General features: G+C 41.1%; 1 protein-coding gene across 1 annotated transcript in view; it reads left to right on the forward strand.

Moving 5' to 3' along the window:
- LOC105527872 overlaps nucleotides 1-19,506 on the forward strand; it is a 27,585-nt gene extending 8,079 nt beyond the window's left edge. The window contains exons 2-4 of the mRNA XM_011964371.1: nucleotides 14-289; nucleotides 12,554-12,617; nucleotides 19,123-19,506. Coding sequence (XP_011819761.1) covers nucleotides 14-289; nucleotides 12,554-12,607 — 330 coding nt within the window. The 3' untranslated portion in view covers nucleotides 12,608-12,617; nucleotides 19,123-19,506. The remainder of the gene's footprint in view (nucleotides 1-13; nucleotides 290-12,553; nucleotides 12,618-19,122) is intronic.
- The last annotated feature ends 1,913 nt before the right edge of the window (nucleotides 19,507-21,419 follow it).

The raw sequence follows: 21,419 nt of genomic DNA on the forward strand, positions 1-21,419 counted from the left end.
GGGGCGGGGCCAGGGCGGGGCCTGTCACCAGGGAAACCGCCCTCCTAGTATCCGCGCGCGGCGGTTGAACTGCTCCCAGCGAGGCAACCGCCTGCGAACGCCAGTTAGGGGGGAGGCGTCTCGGAGACTCAGAGACACCAAGGCCCCTGCGACGAGGTGGCTGCCGCTAGGGGGCGTCAGGACGACGGACCGGGTTCGAGTTGGGCCCGCCTTTTCCGCCCGCACCCCAGGCCCGTGCAGTTCGGCATTCGCGTCCGAGAGCGGGAAAGAAGCAGTGGCCAAGGCGCCGGTAAGTAAAAGTCCGTCCTCACCGGCCGCCTGGGCCCGGTCCGCCCAGCGAACAGGGCGGCGTGAGGGTCACGGGCTGGAAACAATGCCACAGCTCAAGCCGACTCCAACAGTAGTAGCTTTTTTGTGGTTGTTTTTTTGAGACAGGGTCTCCCACTTTCGCCCAGACTGGAGTGCAGTGGTGTGATCTCGGCTCACTGCAACTTCCGCCTCCGGGAATCAAGCGATTCTCCCGCCTCAGCCTCCCGAGTAGCTGGGGTTACAGGCGCGCGTCACCACACCCGGCTAATTTTGTGTTTTTAGTAAAGACGGGTTTCGCCATATTGGTTAGACTGGTCTTGAACTCCCGACCTCAGAGTGATCCGCCCACCTCGGCCTCCCAAAGTGCTGGGATTACAGGCGTGAGCCACCGCGCCTGGCCTACAGTACTGGCTTCTGCAGGCCACTCAGGCACCGCCTGTTTCTAGCTTGGAGAAGGGGAAACCGACAATAAAGTAGCCTTAAAGGGATCCATGTTCCGGCCTGCCACCTTTTCCGATGTCGGTGTTGTCCAACTAGTGTCCCTAGAATTACCCAGAATGTGCGTGGCACTGATTCTTCCGTGGTTTAATCGGCAAAACCAGGTGTCTTACCTACCTGCCTCATCTGCTCACTGCCCCTTTCTAAGGCGTTCTCACAGCCGCAAACACTTTCTCTTCCTCCATTAATTCCAATTGGTAAGATTTTGGAGTCTCCTTTAAGGTCCCCAGTTTCTCGAAGATAGCCCAAGGAATCTTGCCATTTCCTTGCCTTTTTTAACACATCTGGATTCATCCAGAGACGTAAACCCTGACCACCACCAGCTTCAAAGGGGTCTGACCCGTGCTGTCACATAGGGCTTAGAAGGGCCCTATACTTATTTTCGTGCTCTGCTATGGCAATCTTGAAATTCTTAATTTTTAAACCAGCACCCGTCTCCCTTCCCTGCCCCCCACACATTTTCATTTTGCACTGGGCCTGGCCTTAATTCTCATTTTCTCAAAGGCTGCCGTACAACTATAAAAATACAGTTAAAAGAGATTCTTCTGTAGACGTGTCAATAGTCACTAGGACATCAAGAGACAGGTGGCATGATTCTGTTAACTAGCTAGGAGTTGTTGGAATCATAAAGCCTTTGTGATCCAGTGCCCACCCTCCACCCTTCTCAATTTCGGAACCTGAGAGACTGCTTAGAGAAAACCTGAGAGGTTGTAAAGCTGAGCTGTCCAGTACCAAAACTCATTGAACCACATGTAGAGCTGTTCAGCACTTGAAATGTGGCTGGTCTGAAAAAAGATGTGCTACAAACGTAAAACGCATACCAGCTTTTAAATTTTTTTTGTTTTCCTTTTTTTTTTTTTTTTTTATGGAGTATCCCTCTGTCACTGGAGTGCAGTGACGCAATCTTGGCTCGCTGCAACCTCTGCCTCCTGGGTTCAAGTGATTCTCCTGTCTCAGCCTCCCGAGTAGCTGGAATTACAGGTGCCCACCACCACACCGGGCTAATTTTTGTATTTTTAGTAAAGACGGGGTTTCACCATGTTGGCCATGGTTGGCCAGGCTGGTCTCGAATTCCTGACCTCAGGTGATCCGCCCCCCTCAGCCTCCCAAAGTGCTGGAATTGCAGGCATGAGGCACCACACCCAGCCAATTTTTCTTTTTCTTTTTTGGAGACAGAGTCTTACTCTGTTGCCCAGACTGGAGTGCAGTGGCCCAACCTCGGCTCACTGCAACCTCTGCCTCCTGGGTTCAAGTGATCCTCCTGCCTCAGCCTCCCAAGTAGCTGGGACTACAGGCATGTGCCACCATGCCGGCTAATTATTTTGTATTTTTAGTAGAGATGGGGGTTTCACCATGTTGGCCAGGCTGGTCTCGAACTCCTGACCTCAGGTGATCCACCTGCCTTGGCCTCCCAAAACGCTGGGATTACAGGTGTGAGCCACTGGGCCTGACCCTTTTTTTTTCTTTTTTTTTTTTTTAGAAAGAGTGTTGTTCTGTTGCCCAAGCTGGAGTGCATTGACTTAATCATGACTCATTACAACCTCGACCTCCTGGGCTCAAGCATCCTCTTGCCTCAGCCTCCTGATCACAGGCATGCACCACCATGCCCAGCTAGTTTTTAGTTTTTGTGTAGAGATGAGGTCTCACTATGAGAAACATACTCGGGCTGGTCTCAAACTCCTGAGCTGAAGCAATCCTCCCGCCTCCCAAAATGTTAGGATTACAGGTGTGAGCCACTGCACCCAGCCTAAAGTCTCATTTTTAATTTAAAATATTTTATCCATCTTTATATTAATTACATGCTTAAATGATACTTTAAATAAGTCAGATTAAATAAAATATATTCAAATTAATTTCACCTGTCCCTATTTATTTTTAAACATGACTCCTAGAAAATTTTAAATTGTAAGTATATGGGACTCACATAATACTTCTTTGGGAAAACACTATTATGAAAGTTTTAAGATATTGGAAACTTCTTATAATGTTCAGAAAAACTGCCTTCCCGCCCCCCCAAAAAAAACTCACATTGACCCTTATTATCTCCCAGAAAATACCACTACCTACTCTTATTCTATGTGATCCATATCAAACAACCTTACTAACCTAGCTTAACTCAAAGGCCTTGGCAGTTAAAGAACCACAGCCTAACAACAGATGGTCTAGGACTGCAGAATTATAGTCACTTTTAAGAGAAAGGCTCAAACTTCCCCCAGCTGTTGCATTAGACCAATTCAGTTGTTGGCAGACCTATCTCTACTGTTTTGGCTGTTTGTCTAGTTTTGCATAAGTAAACTGTAAAGAAATTATAGAGAAGGGAAGAAAGACGTCATCAAGGAGGGTGGTCACGTCACCAACTTTCACTCCAAATTATATTGTTACAAACTCTGGCATTGCAGCATCCTTGGCCTTCCTTTTGTCAGTCACACCACTTTAAAAAGTAATTAGCTTGAGTGAAGAAATTGCCGAAGCTCTAGTCTGAAGCATAGATAGGGACAGAAAATGATCTCTAAATTTAAACTTTCACTTGAGCAGTCTCCATTAGTTATGAAATATAAAATGGGTGGACTCCCGTATCTTAACCTTTCTTTAGTGTTTTGAATGGCTCTCAAAAGCAGTGTGATGCAGGAAGATGTTAGCTCTACATCAGTATGTACTGGATGAGGTCCTAACCCAGTCCTCCTAGAGCCTCTAGTTCCATGGAAAATAACAGGAAAAGAGTTCTTGCTGTTAGTTCACCTGAGTGCTGGTTGTTCAAAAGAACCTGCCATCTCTCTCTTGCTCCCTCTCTCGCCATGCAGCATGCCTGCTCCTCCTCCGCCTTCTACCAAGAGTTAAAGCATCAGAAGCCAGCAGATGCTGGTGCCATGCTTGTACCGCCTGCAAAACCATAAGCCAAATAAAACTCGTTATGAATTGCCCAGCCTCAGGTATTCCTTTACAGCAACGCAAAATGGATCAACACACGTGGTTTATGTCCTCCTCTGGAAAGATATGGCTCTGTTTGTGAGCTACCTCACCCATGAGTGTGTTTTGCCTGTTCACTGCTTACCCGTCTGTATTAGTCTTCCACGCCGCTGATAAAGACATACCCTAGACTGGGCAATTTACAAAATAAAGATGTTTATTGGGCTTACGGTTCCACATGGCTGGGGAGGCCTCACAATCATGGCAGAAGGCAAGGAGGAGCAACATCCTACGTGGGTGACAGAAGGGCAAACAACTTGTGCAGGGAGACTCCCATTTTTAAAGCCATCAGAGCTCATGAGACTTATCCACTATCACAAGAACAGCACAGGAAAGACCCGCCCTCATGATTCAATTACCTCCCACCGGGTTCCTCCCATGACACATGGGAATTGTGGGAGTTACAATTCAAGATGAGATTTGGGTGAGGACACAGCCAAACCATATTACCATCCCATCACAAGGCTCAGTCTCAGCTATGCTTCTGAACTGCTTTGCCTCAGGAGCCACAGTATTTGACAAAGCCTTAGAAGCTGGATCTCCACCCCAGTAGACACCTGCAGGTGACTGAAATGAGATTGCCCCATCAGGGTGGGAGGATCTGTCATCATACAGCCATGTAATTTCTTAAGAAATTAAGAAAGGTTTAAGCGAAAAAGCCTTGGCAAGTTGAGTTGGGAAAGAATGTCTACCACTGGCTCAAATTACTGCCTTTCTGAGGCTTCTCTTTCACCCAACATGCAAAGGTCAATCTTATGTGCAACAGCACCTTTCAACCATGATCAACCATGATCGGGTCAGCACTCTGAGATAGGATTGAGGTATGTACACCACAGAATGCAGAATATTTGGGAATCCCTGGAAGCATGACAGAGGTGGGAATTGGAAGTTGAAGCTTAAGCATTCCTCCTGGCACTGAGAAAGGCTTGGTCTTGTCCTGATCTCTGGCTTTTGGTAGTGAAGCCACTTGGGCCTGTAGTTTTGTTACAAGATTTTTAACTACACAATTCAACATCTTTAATAGACATAGAACTACTTAGGTTATGCACTTACATGAGCTTTGGTAGTACCCATCTCATAAGAAATTTGTCCATTTCCTTACAAGACTTTGATGACTAAGTTGACTTTATGGGCATACAATAATTTGTGATATTATTCTATCTGTTTAATGTCCTGAGACCTGTAGCATTATCCCGTTTATCATTGCAGATGTTGGTAATTTGTGTCTTCTCTCTCTTTTTTTTTTAATCAGTCAGGCTAAAGTAGTTTGGGCAATACTGACATTTTGAGCTGGATAATTCTTTGTCATATGGAACTCACCTGTGCATTGTAGGATGTTCGGCAGCATCCCTGGCCTCCACCCACTAGAGGTAGCAGCACTCCTCCAGTGGTGACCACCAAAAATATCTCCAGACATTGCCAAATGTCTCCTGAAAGGCAGAATTGCCCCTGGTTGTACACTACTGCTTTAAACTACTTTATCTCTGTTACCATGTTTTCTGTTTCAAGCATTTTCATTTAATGTATACAAATTTTTATCTGCTGAAATTCCCCTCTGGTCATTCATGTTCCTGTCTATTTTTTTCCACTAGAACCTTCAATATATATGATTAATATATTAATCAAATTTATTTTAAGTTCCCTCTCTCTTAGTTCTAACACTTAGGTTATCTGTGAGTGTGGTTCTGTTGATTACTTTCCCCTTTCACAATGAATTGTTTTTTTCTTTTTCATGCTCATAATATTTTATCAAATGTCGAGCATCTTGTGTAGGACAGTGGGGGGTTGAGATCATCTGTGCCCCAAAATAAGCATGCTTTTTCTGCTAGGTCAGTAATGTGGGTTCTTGAATCAGTCTACTCAGTAGTTAAGCCAGGTTTGGGTTTTATTGGTCCATCTTCAGTACACCAGCAGGTTCGATTTCCTCTATTACCTTATGCTTAGGGTAGCGTGCTAGAGGGATTTTCTCAATATCCTATTTCATTCTTAGCTTCCAGCCTTCACATTGAGCCTGTACCACACAGGAGTCTCTCTCCATGCTTTTGCCTTTCACCCTGCTTGTTACTTGGTGCTTGCTATCTTGGTAGAGGAGGCCAGAAGACTATTGGTCATCCTGGTCCAACCTCAGTCTTGGGTAAGGAATGGTCTGGGCAGAATTTTTGCCTTTTCCACAGCAAGAGCTTACTTCCCTGTATCAGTCTGATTTCACACTGCTATAAAGAACTACCCGAGATTGAGTAATTTATAAAGGAAATAGGTTTAATTGACTCACAGTTCCCCATGGCTGGGGAGGCCTCAGGAAACTTACAATCTGGCAGAAGGCAAAGGGGAAGCAAAGCACATCTTAGGTGGTGGCAGGAAAGAGAGAGAGTGAAGGGGAAAGTGCCACTTTTAAACCATCAGCTCTCATGAGATCCTCCTCACTATCACAAGAACAGCGTTGGGGAAACTGCCCACATGATCCAATCACCTCCCACCAGGTCCCTCCCTCGACAGGTGGGGATTACAATTTGAGATGAGATTTGGGTGGGGACACAAAGCCAAACCATATCATTCCCCTAACAGATCTTCATCACCAAGGGAGGCTCTCTCTAGTCTCCTGCCTTGTGCCAAGTCTTTTTCATCAGTATCCAGTAGAGATGATGGAAGAGAGACTGAAAGTGGAAGCAAACTGTCTTTATGTCTGAGGCTTCCAGGGTTTGGTTTTGTTTGTTTGTTTGTTTTAATTATTATACTTTATGTTCTAGGGTACATGTGCACAACATGCAGATTTGTTACATATGTGTACATGTGCCATGTTGGTGTGCTGCACCCATTAACTCATCATTTACATTAGGTATATCTCCTAATGCTATCCCTCCCCTCTCCTGCCACCCCACAACAGGCACCAGTGTGTAATGTTCCCCTTCCTGTGTCCAAGTGTTCTCATTGTTCAATTCCCACTTATAAGTGAGAACATGTGGTGTTTGGTTTTCTGTTCTTGTGATTGTTTGCTCAGAATGATGGTTTCCAGCTGCATCCATGTCCCTACAAAGGACATGAACTCATCCTTTTTTATGGCTGCATAGTATTCCGTGGTGTATATGTGCCACATTTTCTTAATCCAGTCTGTCATTGGTGGACATTTGGGTTGGTTCCAAGTCTTTGCTATTGTGAATAGTGCCGCAATAAACATACGTGTGCATGTGTCTTTATAGCAGCATGATTTATAATCCTTTGGGTGTATACCCAGTAATGGGATGGCTGGGTCAAATGGTATTTCTAGTTCTAGATCCTTGAGGAATCGCCACACTGTCTTCCACAATGGTTGAACTATTTACAGTCCCCCCAACAGTGTAAAAGTGTTCCTATTTCTCCACATCCTCTCCAGCACCTGTTGTTTCCTGACTTTAATGATCACCATTCTAACTGGTGTGAGATGGTATCTCATTGTGATTTTGATTTGCATTTCTCTGATGGCTAGTGATGATGAGCATTTTTTCATGTGTCTGTTGGCTGCATAAATATCTTCTTTTGAGAAGTGTCTGTTCATATCCTTTGCCCACTTTTTGATGGAGTTGTTTTTTCCTTGTAAATTTGTCTGAGTTCTTTGTAGGTTCTGGATATTAGCCCTTTGTCAGATGAGTAGATTGCAAAAATTTTCTCCCATTCTGTAGGTTACCTGTAAAGCCAAAATTGACAAATGGGATCTAATTAAACTAAAGAGCTTCTGCACAGCAAAATAAACTACCATCAGAGTTAACAGGAGTTTTATACTCTCATGCTAGTCCGCACTTGACCTTTAGCAATTCATTAACAATTTTAGCTGAATTCTTACCAGCGTATGAGGTACTTGATGTCTCTTCTTCAGTGCTCATGTCCCTTTGCTCCTTTGCCAGGCCAGTCTTTCCTTGGATTTCAAGCTACTTTATTGGTCTGTGACCTTAGGTAGGGTGACCAGTTGTTCCAGTTTGCCTGAATCTGAGGAATTTCCCAGGATATGACTTTTAGTTCTAATATGGGGGAAGTCCAGTTGGTCTTCCTAACCTCAGTCCTCTGAGTTTCAGGAAAAATTATTTCGTAGTTTTCTGGTTGTTGGCATAGGAGCGATGCTCTTTCTAGGTTTCTACGTCCTGGGCAGAAGACAAATTACTGAAATATTTATGCATGTTGAATATGGACAAAAGTGGCACTTGAGATAGTGAGAAACCATACGGGGGAAACATCTGTTTCTTACTAAAGCAGGGGGGTGCTTGTGAAATCTTCCCTAAAATAGAGAATAAGCAAAATCATTTCAGTATCTGCCATTCTTTTGTCTGTCAGCATCAGATTTATCTGATTACCTAAATGAACGCTCGTTGAAGAGCTGGGTCCACACCTATTCCTTCTACACCTGTAGTCAGCATTCAACCAGCACCAGACTTACACTTTACCCCCAGCAACTGAGCATCAAAAATCTTTTGCTAGATTTTTGAGCAACATTTTTTTCAAAATAAAAATCTGTATTCTCTCTCATCAGAGGAAGATGGCTGAGTGTAGCAGTAATCTTCGAATATTAATATTGACCATTTCTGGGTGAATAAGCCCATGTGTGTACACATGCATGTATAATCTTGCTATCAGCTGCCTGGGGGCATATTTGGTTTATGTTGCCATGGGCAGTACCTCTGGTATTGTGTTTTTTATTTCAGATATTGTGGGAACCAGGAGTATTTCTGACTCCTACAATCATCACTAATGGTTATGTGGTAGGCAACCTCCAGGAAATGCTCTGTATCTGGTGTGATGACGAAAGCTTTATCATGTACTCAATTACTCTTTTGAGCATCCTTGAGTATCCAAGAAAAAAAACCTCTTGAGGAGCTTATGGTCTGTGTATGTGATATCTTCCTATTAAATAGTCAAGATAGTGACATTAGTACAATAGAATCAACACAGAAATCTTAAAACTGGGAACATTTATAATTTCAACAACTGTAGGCTTTATACAGCTGTAGATATAAAAATAACAGCTAAGACCTGTATTATGTTTTTTATGTGCCAAGCATTGTCCTAAATGTTTTATACTCATTACTACACTAAATGTCTACCTATATAAGCTTCATAACAACCCTATGGTGTTGAATGTTATTATCCACATATTACAGATTAGAAAAATAAGGAACAACAGGGCTAAGAAATGTTTTCAAGGTCACACTAATAGCAAGTGGTGGCAGTGAGACTTGAGCCTGTGCAGTTTGTTTCCACAGTTCTTTTTTTTTTTTTTTTTTTCCTTAATGAGAAGGAGTCTCACTCTGTCTCCCAGGCTGGAGTGCAGTGGCGTGATCCTGGCTCACTGCAACCTCCGCCTCCTGGGTTCAAGCAGTTCTGCCTCAGCCTCCCAAGTAGCTGGGATTACAGGCACCTGCCACCACGCCTGGCTAATTCTTGTATTTTTAGTAGTGATGGGGTTTTACCATGTTGGTCAGGCTGGTCTTGAACTCAAGACCAGGTGATCCGCCCGCCTCAGCCTCCCGAAATTCTGGGATTACAGGCATGAGCCACTGTGCCCGGCTCTCCAGAGTTCTTTTTAACCACTGTGACAGTGGTCGCAAATACAGAAGACAGAAAATATTTCAACTTGCAGGATGATGTAGAGAAAGTGAGAGTTGTATATGTGAAAAAAGCCTTTTAAATACCACTTTGATTTTAGGCCATGTGCCAACCAAGGAGGTACAGAAAGCTGAAAGAGAACTTGCTAAGGAAAATAAGTTAGCAAGTGGTACAGTGATGCCCTGGGCTCATAAGTCAACAAACAGCATGAAATATACAGACAGTTGTGCCCATTTGATAGAAATGTCATGTGACGCAGATGACTCAGTAACAGTGGAAGTGCTAAAAAAAAAAAAAAGAAAAAGAAAAAAACTTGGAAGAACAGCCCTACCTCTGCATATAAAATACTTGAGTACTTTCAGTTTCAAAATTAAAGATTGCTCAGAAACTACTTGCCATACAGAAGAAATTTAGGATGAAAATTTTTATCAAATGATTGAGAATGTGTTAGGTCATTCTTAGATTGCTATAAGGAAAATACCTGAGACTTGATAATTTATAAAAAGAGGTTTAATTGGCTTGTGGTTCTACAGACTGTCTAGGAAGCATAGCACTAGCATCTGCTCTGCTTCTGAGGAGGCCTCAGGGAGCTTTCACTTATGGCAGAAGGTGAAATGGGAGCAGCCGCGTCACATGGCAAAAGCAAGAGTGAGAGAGAGAGTTGGGGAAATGGAAGTACCACACACTTTTAAATTACCAGACTCACAAGAACTCACTGTCACGACGGCAGCGCCAAGCCACGAAGGATCCATTCCCACAACCCAGACACCTCCCACCAGGCCCCACCTTCAGCACTGGTGATTGCAATTCAGCATGAGAATTGGGCGGGGACAAATATCCAAACTATTAGGTTGGTGGAAAAGTAATTGTGGTTTAATACATCAGAGAATAAAACCAATGAATGGAAAGTAGAAAGAACTTTGCTTTGAAGATGACATCATGGATGTGATCAACTCATGTGAATCAAAGTAGATTCACAAATGAGTAGAATATCTCACAAACCCTGAGACTGGTTCTTGTAAGAGAATACATAGGAAAGACAGGACAGTCAACAAGAATATTCAAAGCATTTGGCGAGGGCGGAGTAGGATGATTGATTTTCAAGTCAACTGATTATTACAACAAAATATATGTAGGAGATGAAGTATTTTAGCCTAGCCCAAGGGAAATCACTAATATCCTCTCTATACTTACTGGGTAACCTAGATGATACAATATAGCTCTTATTAAGTGGCACTTATTTATGTGTGAGTCTGATATTCTCACAGAGGCACAAAAAAAAAAAAAAAAAAAAAACGACGGGGGGGGTTGCAGTGAGCTGAGTTCGAACCAACCAACGCCATCCAGGTTAAGAAACCAAGCTTCACTCTTAAAAAAAAAAAAAAAAAAAAAAGCTGGGGGGTGGGAGGGTATAGTGGTGACCTGGGAGTAGGGAGGAAAACTCAGATTGTGTTAAAAGATACAATGCAGAAATTTTGTAGGTTGGTTTCTTAAGGTTAACTTTATAGTCCAAAAGGTAGAGAGGGTTGATAATCCAGTACAATTTGTAGACATTAATAAAAAGATACTCCATACTTTGTGCTTTACTGTAACACATTTTATCCTTAAGACAAGGTAAACAACCATTTAATGTAACAAGCTTAGCTAAGTCTTGATAATTTAGAATTTTCTACTCAAAATAATTGAGTGAGGATGTCCTTTTGTAGAACGAATTACATGTTTAAGGTATTGTTGTCAATGAGGAGGAGGAGGAGCACTGCTGTCCTAAGATCAACTCTATTCTGAGGCCATGGTTATTCTTTTGTTTAAAAAAAAAAAAAAAAAAAGATTATTACTTTCCAAATAGAAGTATCCCGGAGAACATTGGGTTTGAGGCTTGGTGAAGGTTACATTTTGAGTAAAGGACACAGAGGACATTGGATTGGCAGTGTTCAGTGTGTGTGGTTTTTCATGTCTCCCCAAATCGTCCCAGGAGATGTATTTAGGCTGCTAAAACCCACTGTTTTACCTGCTCAGGAAGCGAGCTTATCAAACATCTTTTATCCTCAAGTATATTATCTTGAAATTGCAGCGTATTAACTCACATGGTTGCAAAAACTGCCTTTCACTTGTCTGACCATCTGGATCTAACATTCAGTATCCATGAACAATCCTTGCTAAGCTATCATCATATCATCACTGTCTTGCCACATTGCCTGCAGTTGATATGATAATGATTAGGCATCATAACATAGAGTCATTTTGCAACAGTGGAAGGAGAGGACGTTGTAAGGGATGTGTGCATACAGCTCTCTGCAAGCAAGAGGTATAATGGGGCTGAGCAAAGCAACAGGTATAATAGGGTCCGGCCAGGTGTTACCACATAAATGGGGAGACGTATCTGGACTTCAGATGTGTTGTGATGTTTACAGGCATAACAAAACCCAGCTGCATATTTTTTTGTCATAGCCTCAGCCAGTAGCTTGCCACAGGGAGGCGTTACACACAGACCTTGCTGTGGGAACTATTTGGTTGTTCAAATACCTGTCTAGTACATCACCAGGCATAGGCAGCCACTGACTAGCTGCCAGAATCAGTAACTATAATAACTGTTATAGGCCAGGCATGCTGGCACATGCCTGTAGTCCCAGCTACTCAGGAGACTGAGGCGGGAGGATGGCTCAAGGCCAGGCATTTGAAGCTGCAGTGAGCTAGGATCATGCTACTGTGCTCCAGCATGGACAACAGAATGAGACCCTGTCTCAAAAAGAGAGAAAGAAATGTATATTAAAAAGCTGTTATAATGGTTTCCTCACAAACGAAAGGTGAGGAGGGCTTGTATAATAACTATGTTGATACCATGAATCAAAAAATGGCAAATATTACTGTTTTTTGAAGTTTTTGGAAGAATCTAATTCCCAAAAAGAGCCTGTTTTTCATAAACACAAGAAACAGGTGTACACATCCCAGATTTTATTAATGTTGTTCGAGGGTTTGTGAGTGGGAATTCAAAAGCAAGCACAGGCTGCACTGCTCGGTTTAATATTATATATTTCAATTTTTTTTTGTCATTGCCTCTCTTTCTGCAAAAAGACTTCCTATATTTTCTCTTAAGGTTTTCACAAATTTCAGGCCAATTGATGAACACCACTTTCACCCACAGGTAAGGTTTAACTGAAAATAGTAAGATCTTACTGTTGCTCTTACACACTGGATATTTTCTTTTCAGATTTTATTTGGAGAAAAGCAAGCATCTTTGCCTCTTTGGAGTAGGAAATTCTGACTTGAAAAAGGTAGGATTTTCTTCCTCTTTTTTTCAACTTGTGAAAAAAATTAAAGTGTAATTTTCAAAAGTGGACACTTTGTTAAAAATTTAAGATAGTTTATTTTTAGTTTTGTAGATACTTCTAAATTAGGGATGAAGGCTGTAGATAGTATATCTGAATTTTAAGCAATGCTTTAAATATGGTTTTCAGAAACTTAAACTTTTCTCGTCTTAATTTTCAAAACTATTTAATTTTGTGAACTAATTACATTTCAAACTAAAGTGAAAGGAGTTATGTCTTGGAACTTGACAAACTTTTACATTTTATACTTTAGGCACTGATTATAAATGAAGGTGGCAGGATGATGGTAGACAGGATTTACGCCATGACATTTGAACTACATGATTGAATGGAAAAGGGAAACCAGTTATCTCATTATACATTAAAATAGGCACTAAAGTGTAAATGTGTAGCTTAACAATGACACCTGTATAATTACTACCCAGGCTAAGAAGTAGAAAATTACCAGCATTCTAGGAAATATATGCATATTGCTTCTAAGTAACAGCCCTTCTCCTCCCCACAGGTGACCACTATCTTTACCTGTATACTAAAATTCCTTTTTTCATACCAGTGGTTCCCAAAGTTTGGTCTGGCATCAGCTTCATCTGGGAATCTGTTAGAAATGCAAATTCTTGGGTTCATTCTCTGATCTATTACATTTATGTATTTTTTATGGGATGCATATTTATATGATAAAATATAAAGCAATGATTCTCAAACTTTAACATGTATCAGAATGACCTGAATGGCCTTTTAAAACACAGATGCTGGGTCCTACCTATAGTTTCTAATGATCTCTTTCTATTGTCTGTTTTAATCATTGATTCCAATTTTCTTATATGCTGGATGTTTGACCCTCTGCTAGTCATTGCACTTGAAATGTCATTTTGTGGAAATAATTGTCTGGCCTACAATTAAGCTACTTTGCCCCAAAGATCACACGTATTTGCTTTTGTTGGGTACCTGCAGGTACTACAAGTTTGGGCCCACCTGTTCAAAGTTTGATATTTCCTGGACAACTCAGAGGAGTCTCATCACATTCAGATTATTACAATTCTTGTTCACCTTCACTCTGAAATTTTGGATCCCAGATTGTTGTAGGAGAAGGTCTCCTGACAGACTCCCTAACTTTTATGAACCCAGGGTTTTGTTTTCAATCTCCTCTGTACCCTGAAAGGCTGTCAAAATGGGGGTCCTAATGTTCTGGGATTAGCAGTGCTTTCAGTGAAAAAGTGGCTTCAGGCTTGTTTACTTCTCTTGATTCTTTGCTTCTCTTTACTCCTGGCCTGATAATTCCTTACTATTTTGTAATCTCTTTGAGGCTTTTTAAAAGATTATTTGAAATATATTTTACCCAGTTTTCTAGTTGTTTTGTTTTCAGCTGTTGGACTGACCTAAATAACCTAGGCCACCGTTACTAGAAATGGAAAATAAATTAATAAGGCACAGTATTTTTCAAAGTACTGTGGTTTTTCAAAACATTAAAAAGCAATAGATGGGCTGGGCATGGTGGCTCAAGCCTGTAATCCCAGCTACTTGGGTGTGTGAGGCAGGAGAATTGCTTGAACCCGGGAGGCGGAAGTTGCAGTGAGCCAAGACGGCGCCATTGCACTCCAGCCTGGGCAACAAAGGTGGAACTCCATCTCAAAAAAACGTCTCAAAAAAAAAAAAAAAAAAAAAAGCAATAGATGTTTATATTTTTGGGAACAAAAAGTTCTTTTTGTTAGTCTACAACTTTAATCAGACATGGGACACACAAGATGGTTTGGATACAAAAACCCTTTTTTGTTAAAAGATTCCCAGAGTTCCATATTTAAAAATATTTTATGACCTTTAACCTTATGACCTTAAATACTGATATAACCTTTAACCACTCCAGAGTGCTCTGATATTTACACAGTGGGTTCCAGAAGTGCTTCCCACAACTTCAGAAAGCCTCACAAAATGCAGAGGTGTGCCTGGTACAATATCCACTTCACGATTCGTGATACTGATATCAAACACTAGGGTCTCAGTCTAGGTCCCATTGCTTGCCGCACGAAAAGAAGCAAGTGTTGCCAGGGAAGGCTTTATTATTTTACAGTTGATGTCAACCAGAGAGAACAGAGCCAAACCTCAAATCCATCTCCTTGCTCCAAGCAAAGTTAGGGGTTTATATAGTGAGGAAGGAAAACAGGAGCGCAAGGAAGAGGAGTTGATCAACAGGCAGCAGGTGGTCGAATGGGGGATCTAGTATCTCACTGTAACCACGTGCACAAAGACAGTGATTAGGGCTGGGTAAGGAAGAGGAAGTGGTCAACAGGCAGCAGGTGCGTCTCGGTCTGGGTGCAGCGATTCAGAAAGCCACAAGATGCGGGAACTCCCAGTTCCGAGCTACAAATAACAGAGGGTGCTTTTCACATCACACAGAGGCTTTCTAGCCATGGCACTTCTTAAGTTACAAGGCAAGTTATGGCCAACCTCCATCCAACCCTTAGTTGATAACTTATGTTTAAAACAACATATTGACCTTTAAACCAATATGACACCACCATTATTACTTTCACACAACTTATCTCTTAAAAATCAAAGTACTGCTCTCACAAGTATAAAATTTCTTAATATAAATTTCCATTTCTTATTATAAAATCCTACTTTATGAAAAGATGTGAAGAGCCAGGACCACCATGAAGCCCACTCAGTTTAACCACTTCCTTATAGATATATGTTATTGCATCCCATGTGTTTTGTTGTCTGGGATATAGGTATTTTCCTTACATAGTAGCACATGCTCCTCCTCTCTTCCTAGCTAGAATATGATCTAAAGACATGTGATTTTAGACCACATTTATTATGGCTACCATTTCTTTGGTATTACTTTTGCATAGCTGGTCATATATAATAGCTGTATCACTGATTGCTGAGGTTGCCCAGTCAACTGAACTTTGGAAATTACATAACAAATTCTGTTTCTGAGCCTAATAAGAATTTTGAGGAACCATTTAATGGCCCTAGTTGTCTAGTTATGCCCAAATAGCTGCCACTACTGTATTCCTCAGGCAGCCATTGGTGTGCCCATGACCCCTATATCCAGTAAGTAGAAGAATGAGGAGTGGGCCTATACTTTTTGCCAAAATCCGGAGTCCAATTTTTGATATTCAATGTAGATGTTAAAGAATGGGACCCTTATGAGCACCCTGATGTTACAAGCACTAGTGCCTATTCCCGTGAACTCTCAGAATCATCTAGATATGGCTGAAGATTATGCTTAGGACAGCAAGGGTCAGGAAATGTATGTCTTGGGGTTTAGGGATAGATCATCTTCCTGGCAGCTCCAGTTAAATGGCCGAGTATGATTGCATCTGATAGAGATTTGATAAATCTCATGAGCCTCCATCTCCACATGTGCTTTCTTTCAACTGCAGCAGGCCTTCCATTTATGATCACTTAATAAACTTCGCCTTTGCATAGGCTATCCAGGTTCTAGAATTTGCCCAGTTTTTAACTTGGTACCATGATTCCCCATCTCTCAGTTTTCTAGAATGAAGTGCGTATCTCCAGTACTTGGGATCTATATCACACTGTATTTGTAGCCTCTAGACTAATTATATAACTTGGCATATAGCCAGAGGTATGTGATTCAGTATTTTCTTGAGAAAATTTAACTCCTGCAGGTCCTCTGAATCACCCGAGATGTGTAGGGCAATAAGTGTAATCATTCCTTTTAAGGTAAAACTGCCTTCATAACCATTACTATTGTACTAGAATGAGGACTGCTGACTTACTGGCTATAAGCTTATTTCAGTTGGTATTATAACCAGTTCTTTCAGTTCTTTCACTGTCTCCAATGCAGATCAGATATCTCTTTGAGTTTCTTTTTGAAAGTTTCCATGAGAGTTAGTTCTAGCTAAGAGCTGTATGTCACTGGCATTGAACTGTCAGGAAATACCTGGTCAGAGCTCCTAGCCCAAAGCGTCTCCAAAGGTGAGCACCCTATCATCCTGTTCACTGGAAACTAGTACTTGGAATAGTCCAGTAAACTCTTTGTCCTACTGTAGTTCTTTATCTTACTACAGTAAATTTTTCTTAGAGAAGACTTTCACACAAGATTGGCTTCAAGAACCCTAACCAGTACAACCAGGGTTCCCAAGGGAGAGGATGTTAGACCCTGGGTTTGTTGGCAACCCAGTCCAGTTCTTTCCCTGCATTCTTGAAAGCTTTTTTTCTGAAGTGGTTAGAGCCAAGTAGTCACTGATAGAGATTGTGTAGAGGGAATTCATATACAAAGGGTAGAACAGGGTCTGCTAGATAGCTAGCTAAAGTCAGCATGTGGTAAATTTAGGAAGAACTGTGATTGGTAGCTAAAGGTTCTTTGCTGCTAATGTACGGGAAGAAAATAAAAGGATTGGACAGAAATAGTAGTGTGCCTTCCCTATCTTTATCACCCATTTGTCATTTTCAGGCCTATTTGTTATTCTCTTAACCTGTAGACTCTACAAGGATACTTATGGCTTAGTTTCCAGTGTTTTATATTTCATGAAACATTTGTATCTCAACCACACCCCACCCTATACCCCAACTTACTTACCTACTTATCTGTTCCTTGCACATAAAGTCTCCTGCTCCTGGAAGTTCCCAGTGGGAAGGTGTACAAATCTGGGGACATTGGCCTCCCAACTAGGGCAGTTGTCTCAGAAGTGTCTGAAGTTTGGATATTAGGGTTGAAGGGCAGACAGTACAATTAGCACTCTTATTTCTTCTAGTATTTCCTTACCATGATATTTATGGGTTGCCCATCAGTTTGGGCTTTTTTTTTCACCTCATTTTTCAATACCTAGACTAATAAGTATTTCTATTGAGAACTTCCTTTTTCTCTTTTTAAAATTTCCCTCTATTTTCTTTTGATTATTTTGAGAGCTGAAATTCACAGAAGTATCCTAAGTTATCTTTTCCCAAATTGTTATAGGAAAGACTGCTAGTTATCTACTCTGCTATTCATTCTTCTTCCTTTTCCTTTAGCAGAACCTGATTTGTATGGGGTTGGGGGCACCATGTACTCAGCTAAAAAGCTGTAGTGCCCATCCTTCATTACTGATAAGGATGGCAGTGGAACACGGTTCTTGCCAACAAGGTGTAATCAAAGGTATTGAGAGAGATACCTAGTAAAGCTCCTTAAAAGCCAGTAGCCTCACAGCATGTAGTCTTTTGCCTTTCTTTCTTTCTTTCCCTTCTTCCTGCCTGTATGTTCGGGGAGATGCTAGACATAGAATGGACATCTCACAACAGTGAGCCATAAGAAAGAAGTAAAGATAATAACTTGGGCCACATCTGAAAAGACTGAGTTAGACACTATGTGTGAACTCAGACAGTCAGAAACAAGTCATACTTTTTGCAGCTACCATTATCCCCATTATCTTAGGGTTAGAAAAAAACTGCCTTTATCATGACAGATTCATACAGTTTGTGTATCTCCAACACTGTTTGCAGTAGGACTTTACTGCCGTCATTTAATTACTCTCACAATCTGGATATAGACATTATTTTGCACTGGAATCATTAAAAATAACTCCTTGTGTCTCTGTGCCCCAGGTTCATATTCCTTAATTATGGAGGGCCCAAGATCTTTAAAGGGAGTGGTAGCATGCAATTCAGTAGATGGCAATGTGGTCAATTTTGATAATTAGATAAAAATATTAGTATGCACAGCCAATGGCTTTTAAAATAGTAATAACATGAAAGTACCATGAGGTAGTTTTACAGTGAATCGCATGTTTTAAATGTATACATGTTTTAAGTGTTGTGGGGATGAATTACTTGTTTTATAGATTTCTATTTTCAACCATATTTTCCTATTCTGTACTATTTGCCATACTAGAACACCGGAAAAGATTTAAGACCTCCAAATGTAAAGGGTTATTGAGAAAGAGTTGCCAAAAAAGGGTCACATATTAGTTAGATAAGTTGTAGTTTCAAAATAATATCTCCAATATCTCAGTTTATAGAAAGACAATATTCTGCATATACATCTGTCTTAACTGGAAGGCTCTTATAATATTAAGTTGTTAATATTGGAGCTTTTTCTAGCTAGATGGGATAATAGTTTTTTTAGTGTTCTATTGCTTTAATTTTTCTGTAATGAACTGGTATTACCTGTTTGTAACTTTTTTAAAAGTTGAAAAAAATTCCTCTTGATGGACATTTAACAAGAGAAGCAGAAGTATGCTGCTGAGAAATGAGTAGCATCAAGTCAGGAACAGGGGGAGCAAAGAGACTCCTGCCTTTGCTGCTGACCCACCAGAACAGCCATCAGACTCCTCAGACCGCTGCTGGCTCCTGAGCTGTTCCTGAGCTGCCTGTGGGATCCTGAGTGGCAGTGAGCGCTCGCTGTGACACCAAAGATCCTCTTTCTTGTCTTGTTATTTCTTCTTGTTACCCTATCCTATTCTATGTTAATAACGTCTCCGTCTCTCTCTCCCTTTCTCCGCCATAGTGGTGTGTGGTTGACTCTGTTTCTCGCCATGTCTTCTCACAAGACTTTCACCATTAAGCGATTCCTGGCCAAGAAACAAAAGCAAAATCGTCCCATCCCCCAGTGGATTCACATGATGAAACCTGGTAATAAAGTCAGGTACAACTCCAAAAGGAGACACTGGAGAAGAACCAAGCTGGGTCTATAAGGAGTCACACTTGAGATGGCACACATATTTATGCTCTATCAAGGTCACGATCACCTTACGATATCAAGCTGAAAATGTCACCACTCTCTGGATAGTTGTACATGTTTTACTGGGAATATATTTTTCTCTTTTTCTATATGTTCTGTGCTAGTAGGGTGGATTCAGTAATAAATATGTGAAAGCTTTTGTTTCAAAAATGTCTCTGTCTAAAAACTGTCCCTTCATTTATTCAATAAACATCAGGATCTGTGCTATATGTCAAACCCCTGGGTAATGCTGAGGATAAATGCTAAGCCAAATAGACCTTCAGCCTGTGGTGAGAGGGATAGATGCTACTCAGATCATACAGATGTATACAGTGGAACAAAATGAGATCAGGACTACAGAGGAAAATAAGACACAGGAGGCAGAGTTCCTGGGCAAGTGGGGAGACCCACTTTATGCCTTTAGCATGTGTTCAGAACTCAATACAAGTTAAGACCTATAGAAGGCACGAGTCAAGCAAGTGAAGATTGTCATGAGGAGAACAAGTACTTTAGGCAGAGGAAACAGAGTGTTCGAAGGCCTCGAGCAGCAATGAGCATTATGTATTTAGGGACGTGAAAGGAGCATAGAAAGGAGATGGCTAGAGCATAGAAAGCAGAGGGAATGACTCTAGGTGAGTTTGCAGAGCTAAGTAAAGGCCAAATCATAAAGGGCTTTAAAAGGCATAAGAACATTGTACCTTTTTCTCCTAAGCAGTAAGCAACGACTGAAAGGTTTTGAACTGAAACCATACTTCAATCAGGTTAGTTTTCACACTGGCTGTGTTACAGAAAATGGATTGGAGAAAGAGACAAGAATGGTATTGGATGGAAGAGGAGGCCATTGATAAAGTGCGAATATCAGTGATCAGTTAAGCGGCAGTCACAGATTTTGTCATTTATATGGCTACTCTATTTAATAGGACATGATCCAGAAGCAGTGGTAGGCCACGGTCTAGAATTTGTAACATTTCTAGCTAGCAGTCTCTGCCGGTCTTCTTCACTCTTCTCTACATGTGGGTTCTTGTGTTTGCCATAAACTTCTGGACAGTGGTCATGTCTGAGAATTATGAACTAAGAGTTATGAGGTAATCTTTTTGCTCTTCCCAAAGTATTGCAGCCACAGTTATTAAGAGAATTGAACGAGTAATGAGTGCTTATTGTGTGCCAGGGACTATAGTGGGCACTGGCATATGGAGTGAGTAAAGAGAGAGTCCCTACTTTCATGGAACTCATTAAACTGGGAGCAGATATTAAATCTTGCAAATATGTAATACAAACTGTGACGTGACTGTGAATACTTGCCTTGTCAGTTACTAAAAAAAATCTTAAGGAAATAATCTTCATGGATCCCAGTCTCAGGGCTACCTTGTATGATCATGCAGTTTGGCTGTTAGACGAAGATGGCTGGCTAAGGGAGTTAATCAGGACTACAACTCTGCTAAAATTCCACTTGCCAAGCCACACCGTTGTGCAAAGCTACATCTGCCCATAGGGAAGGATGCATTTTTCTTTGTGCTAAGGTGTCACGTAGGTCAGCTTCATCTCTCCCTCTGATACCAGGAGTGAATTCCCTATTCTCAAAATTGAATGGGAGGCTCTACCTCATAAATATGTAGCTGCCCTGAGCACAGAAGTGTATAGGAGGTGAAGGTCTAGGAATGAGTGTAATTTTATGCTTATAAAAAAATGGAGAACACTCAATTCTCCATATTCATGGTCCCATATCTGCAAATTCAATCTACCACAGATTAAAAATGTTCAAAAATTATAATACAATAATAAATACACATGAAAATATAGTATAACAATGATTTATATACTATTTACATTTTCTTAGGTCTTATAAGTAATCTAGAAATGATTTTAAATATACAGAAGAAGTGAATAGATTATATGCAAATAACTATGGCCATTTCATCTAAAGGACTTGAGCACCTGTGATTTTAGTATCGGTGGAAGTCCTAGAACCAGTCCCTGGCAGATAACAAGGGATGACTGTACAAAGGCCTCAGACATAGATACATTTTAAGTACATAGATAATTTTTTTAAGTGAGCCCTTCATCTTCAGGTATTAGATCAACGT

Source organism: Mandrillus leucophaeus, unplaced genomic scaffold (genome assembly GCF_000951045.1).
Source record: "Mandrillus leucophaeus isolate KB7577 unplaced genomic scaffold, Mleu.le_1.0 Scaffold695, whole genome shotgun sequence".
In the NCBI taxonomy this organism is placed as follows: domain Eukaryota; kingdom Metazoa; phylum Chordata; class Mammalia; order Primates; family Cercopithecidae; genus Mandrillus; species Mandrillus leucophaeus.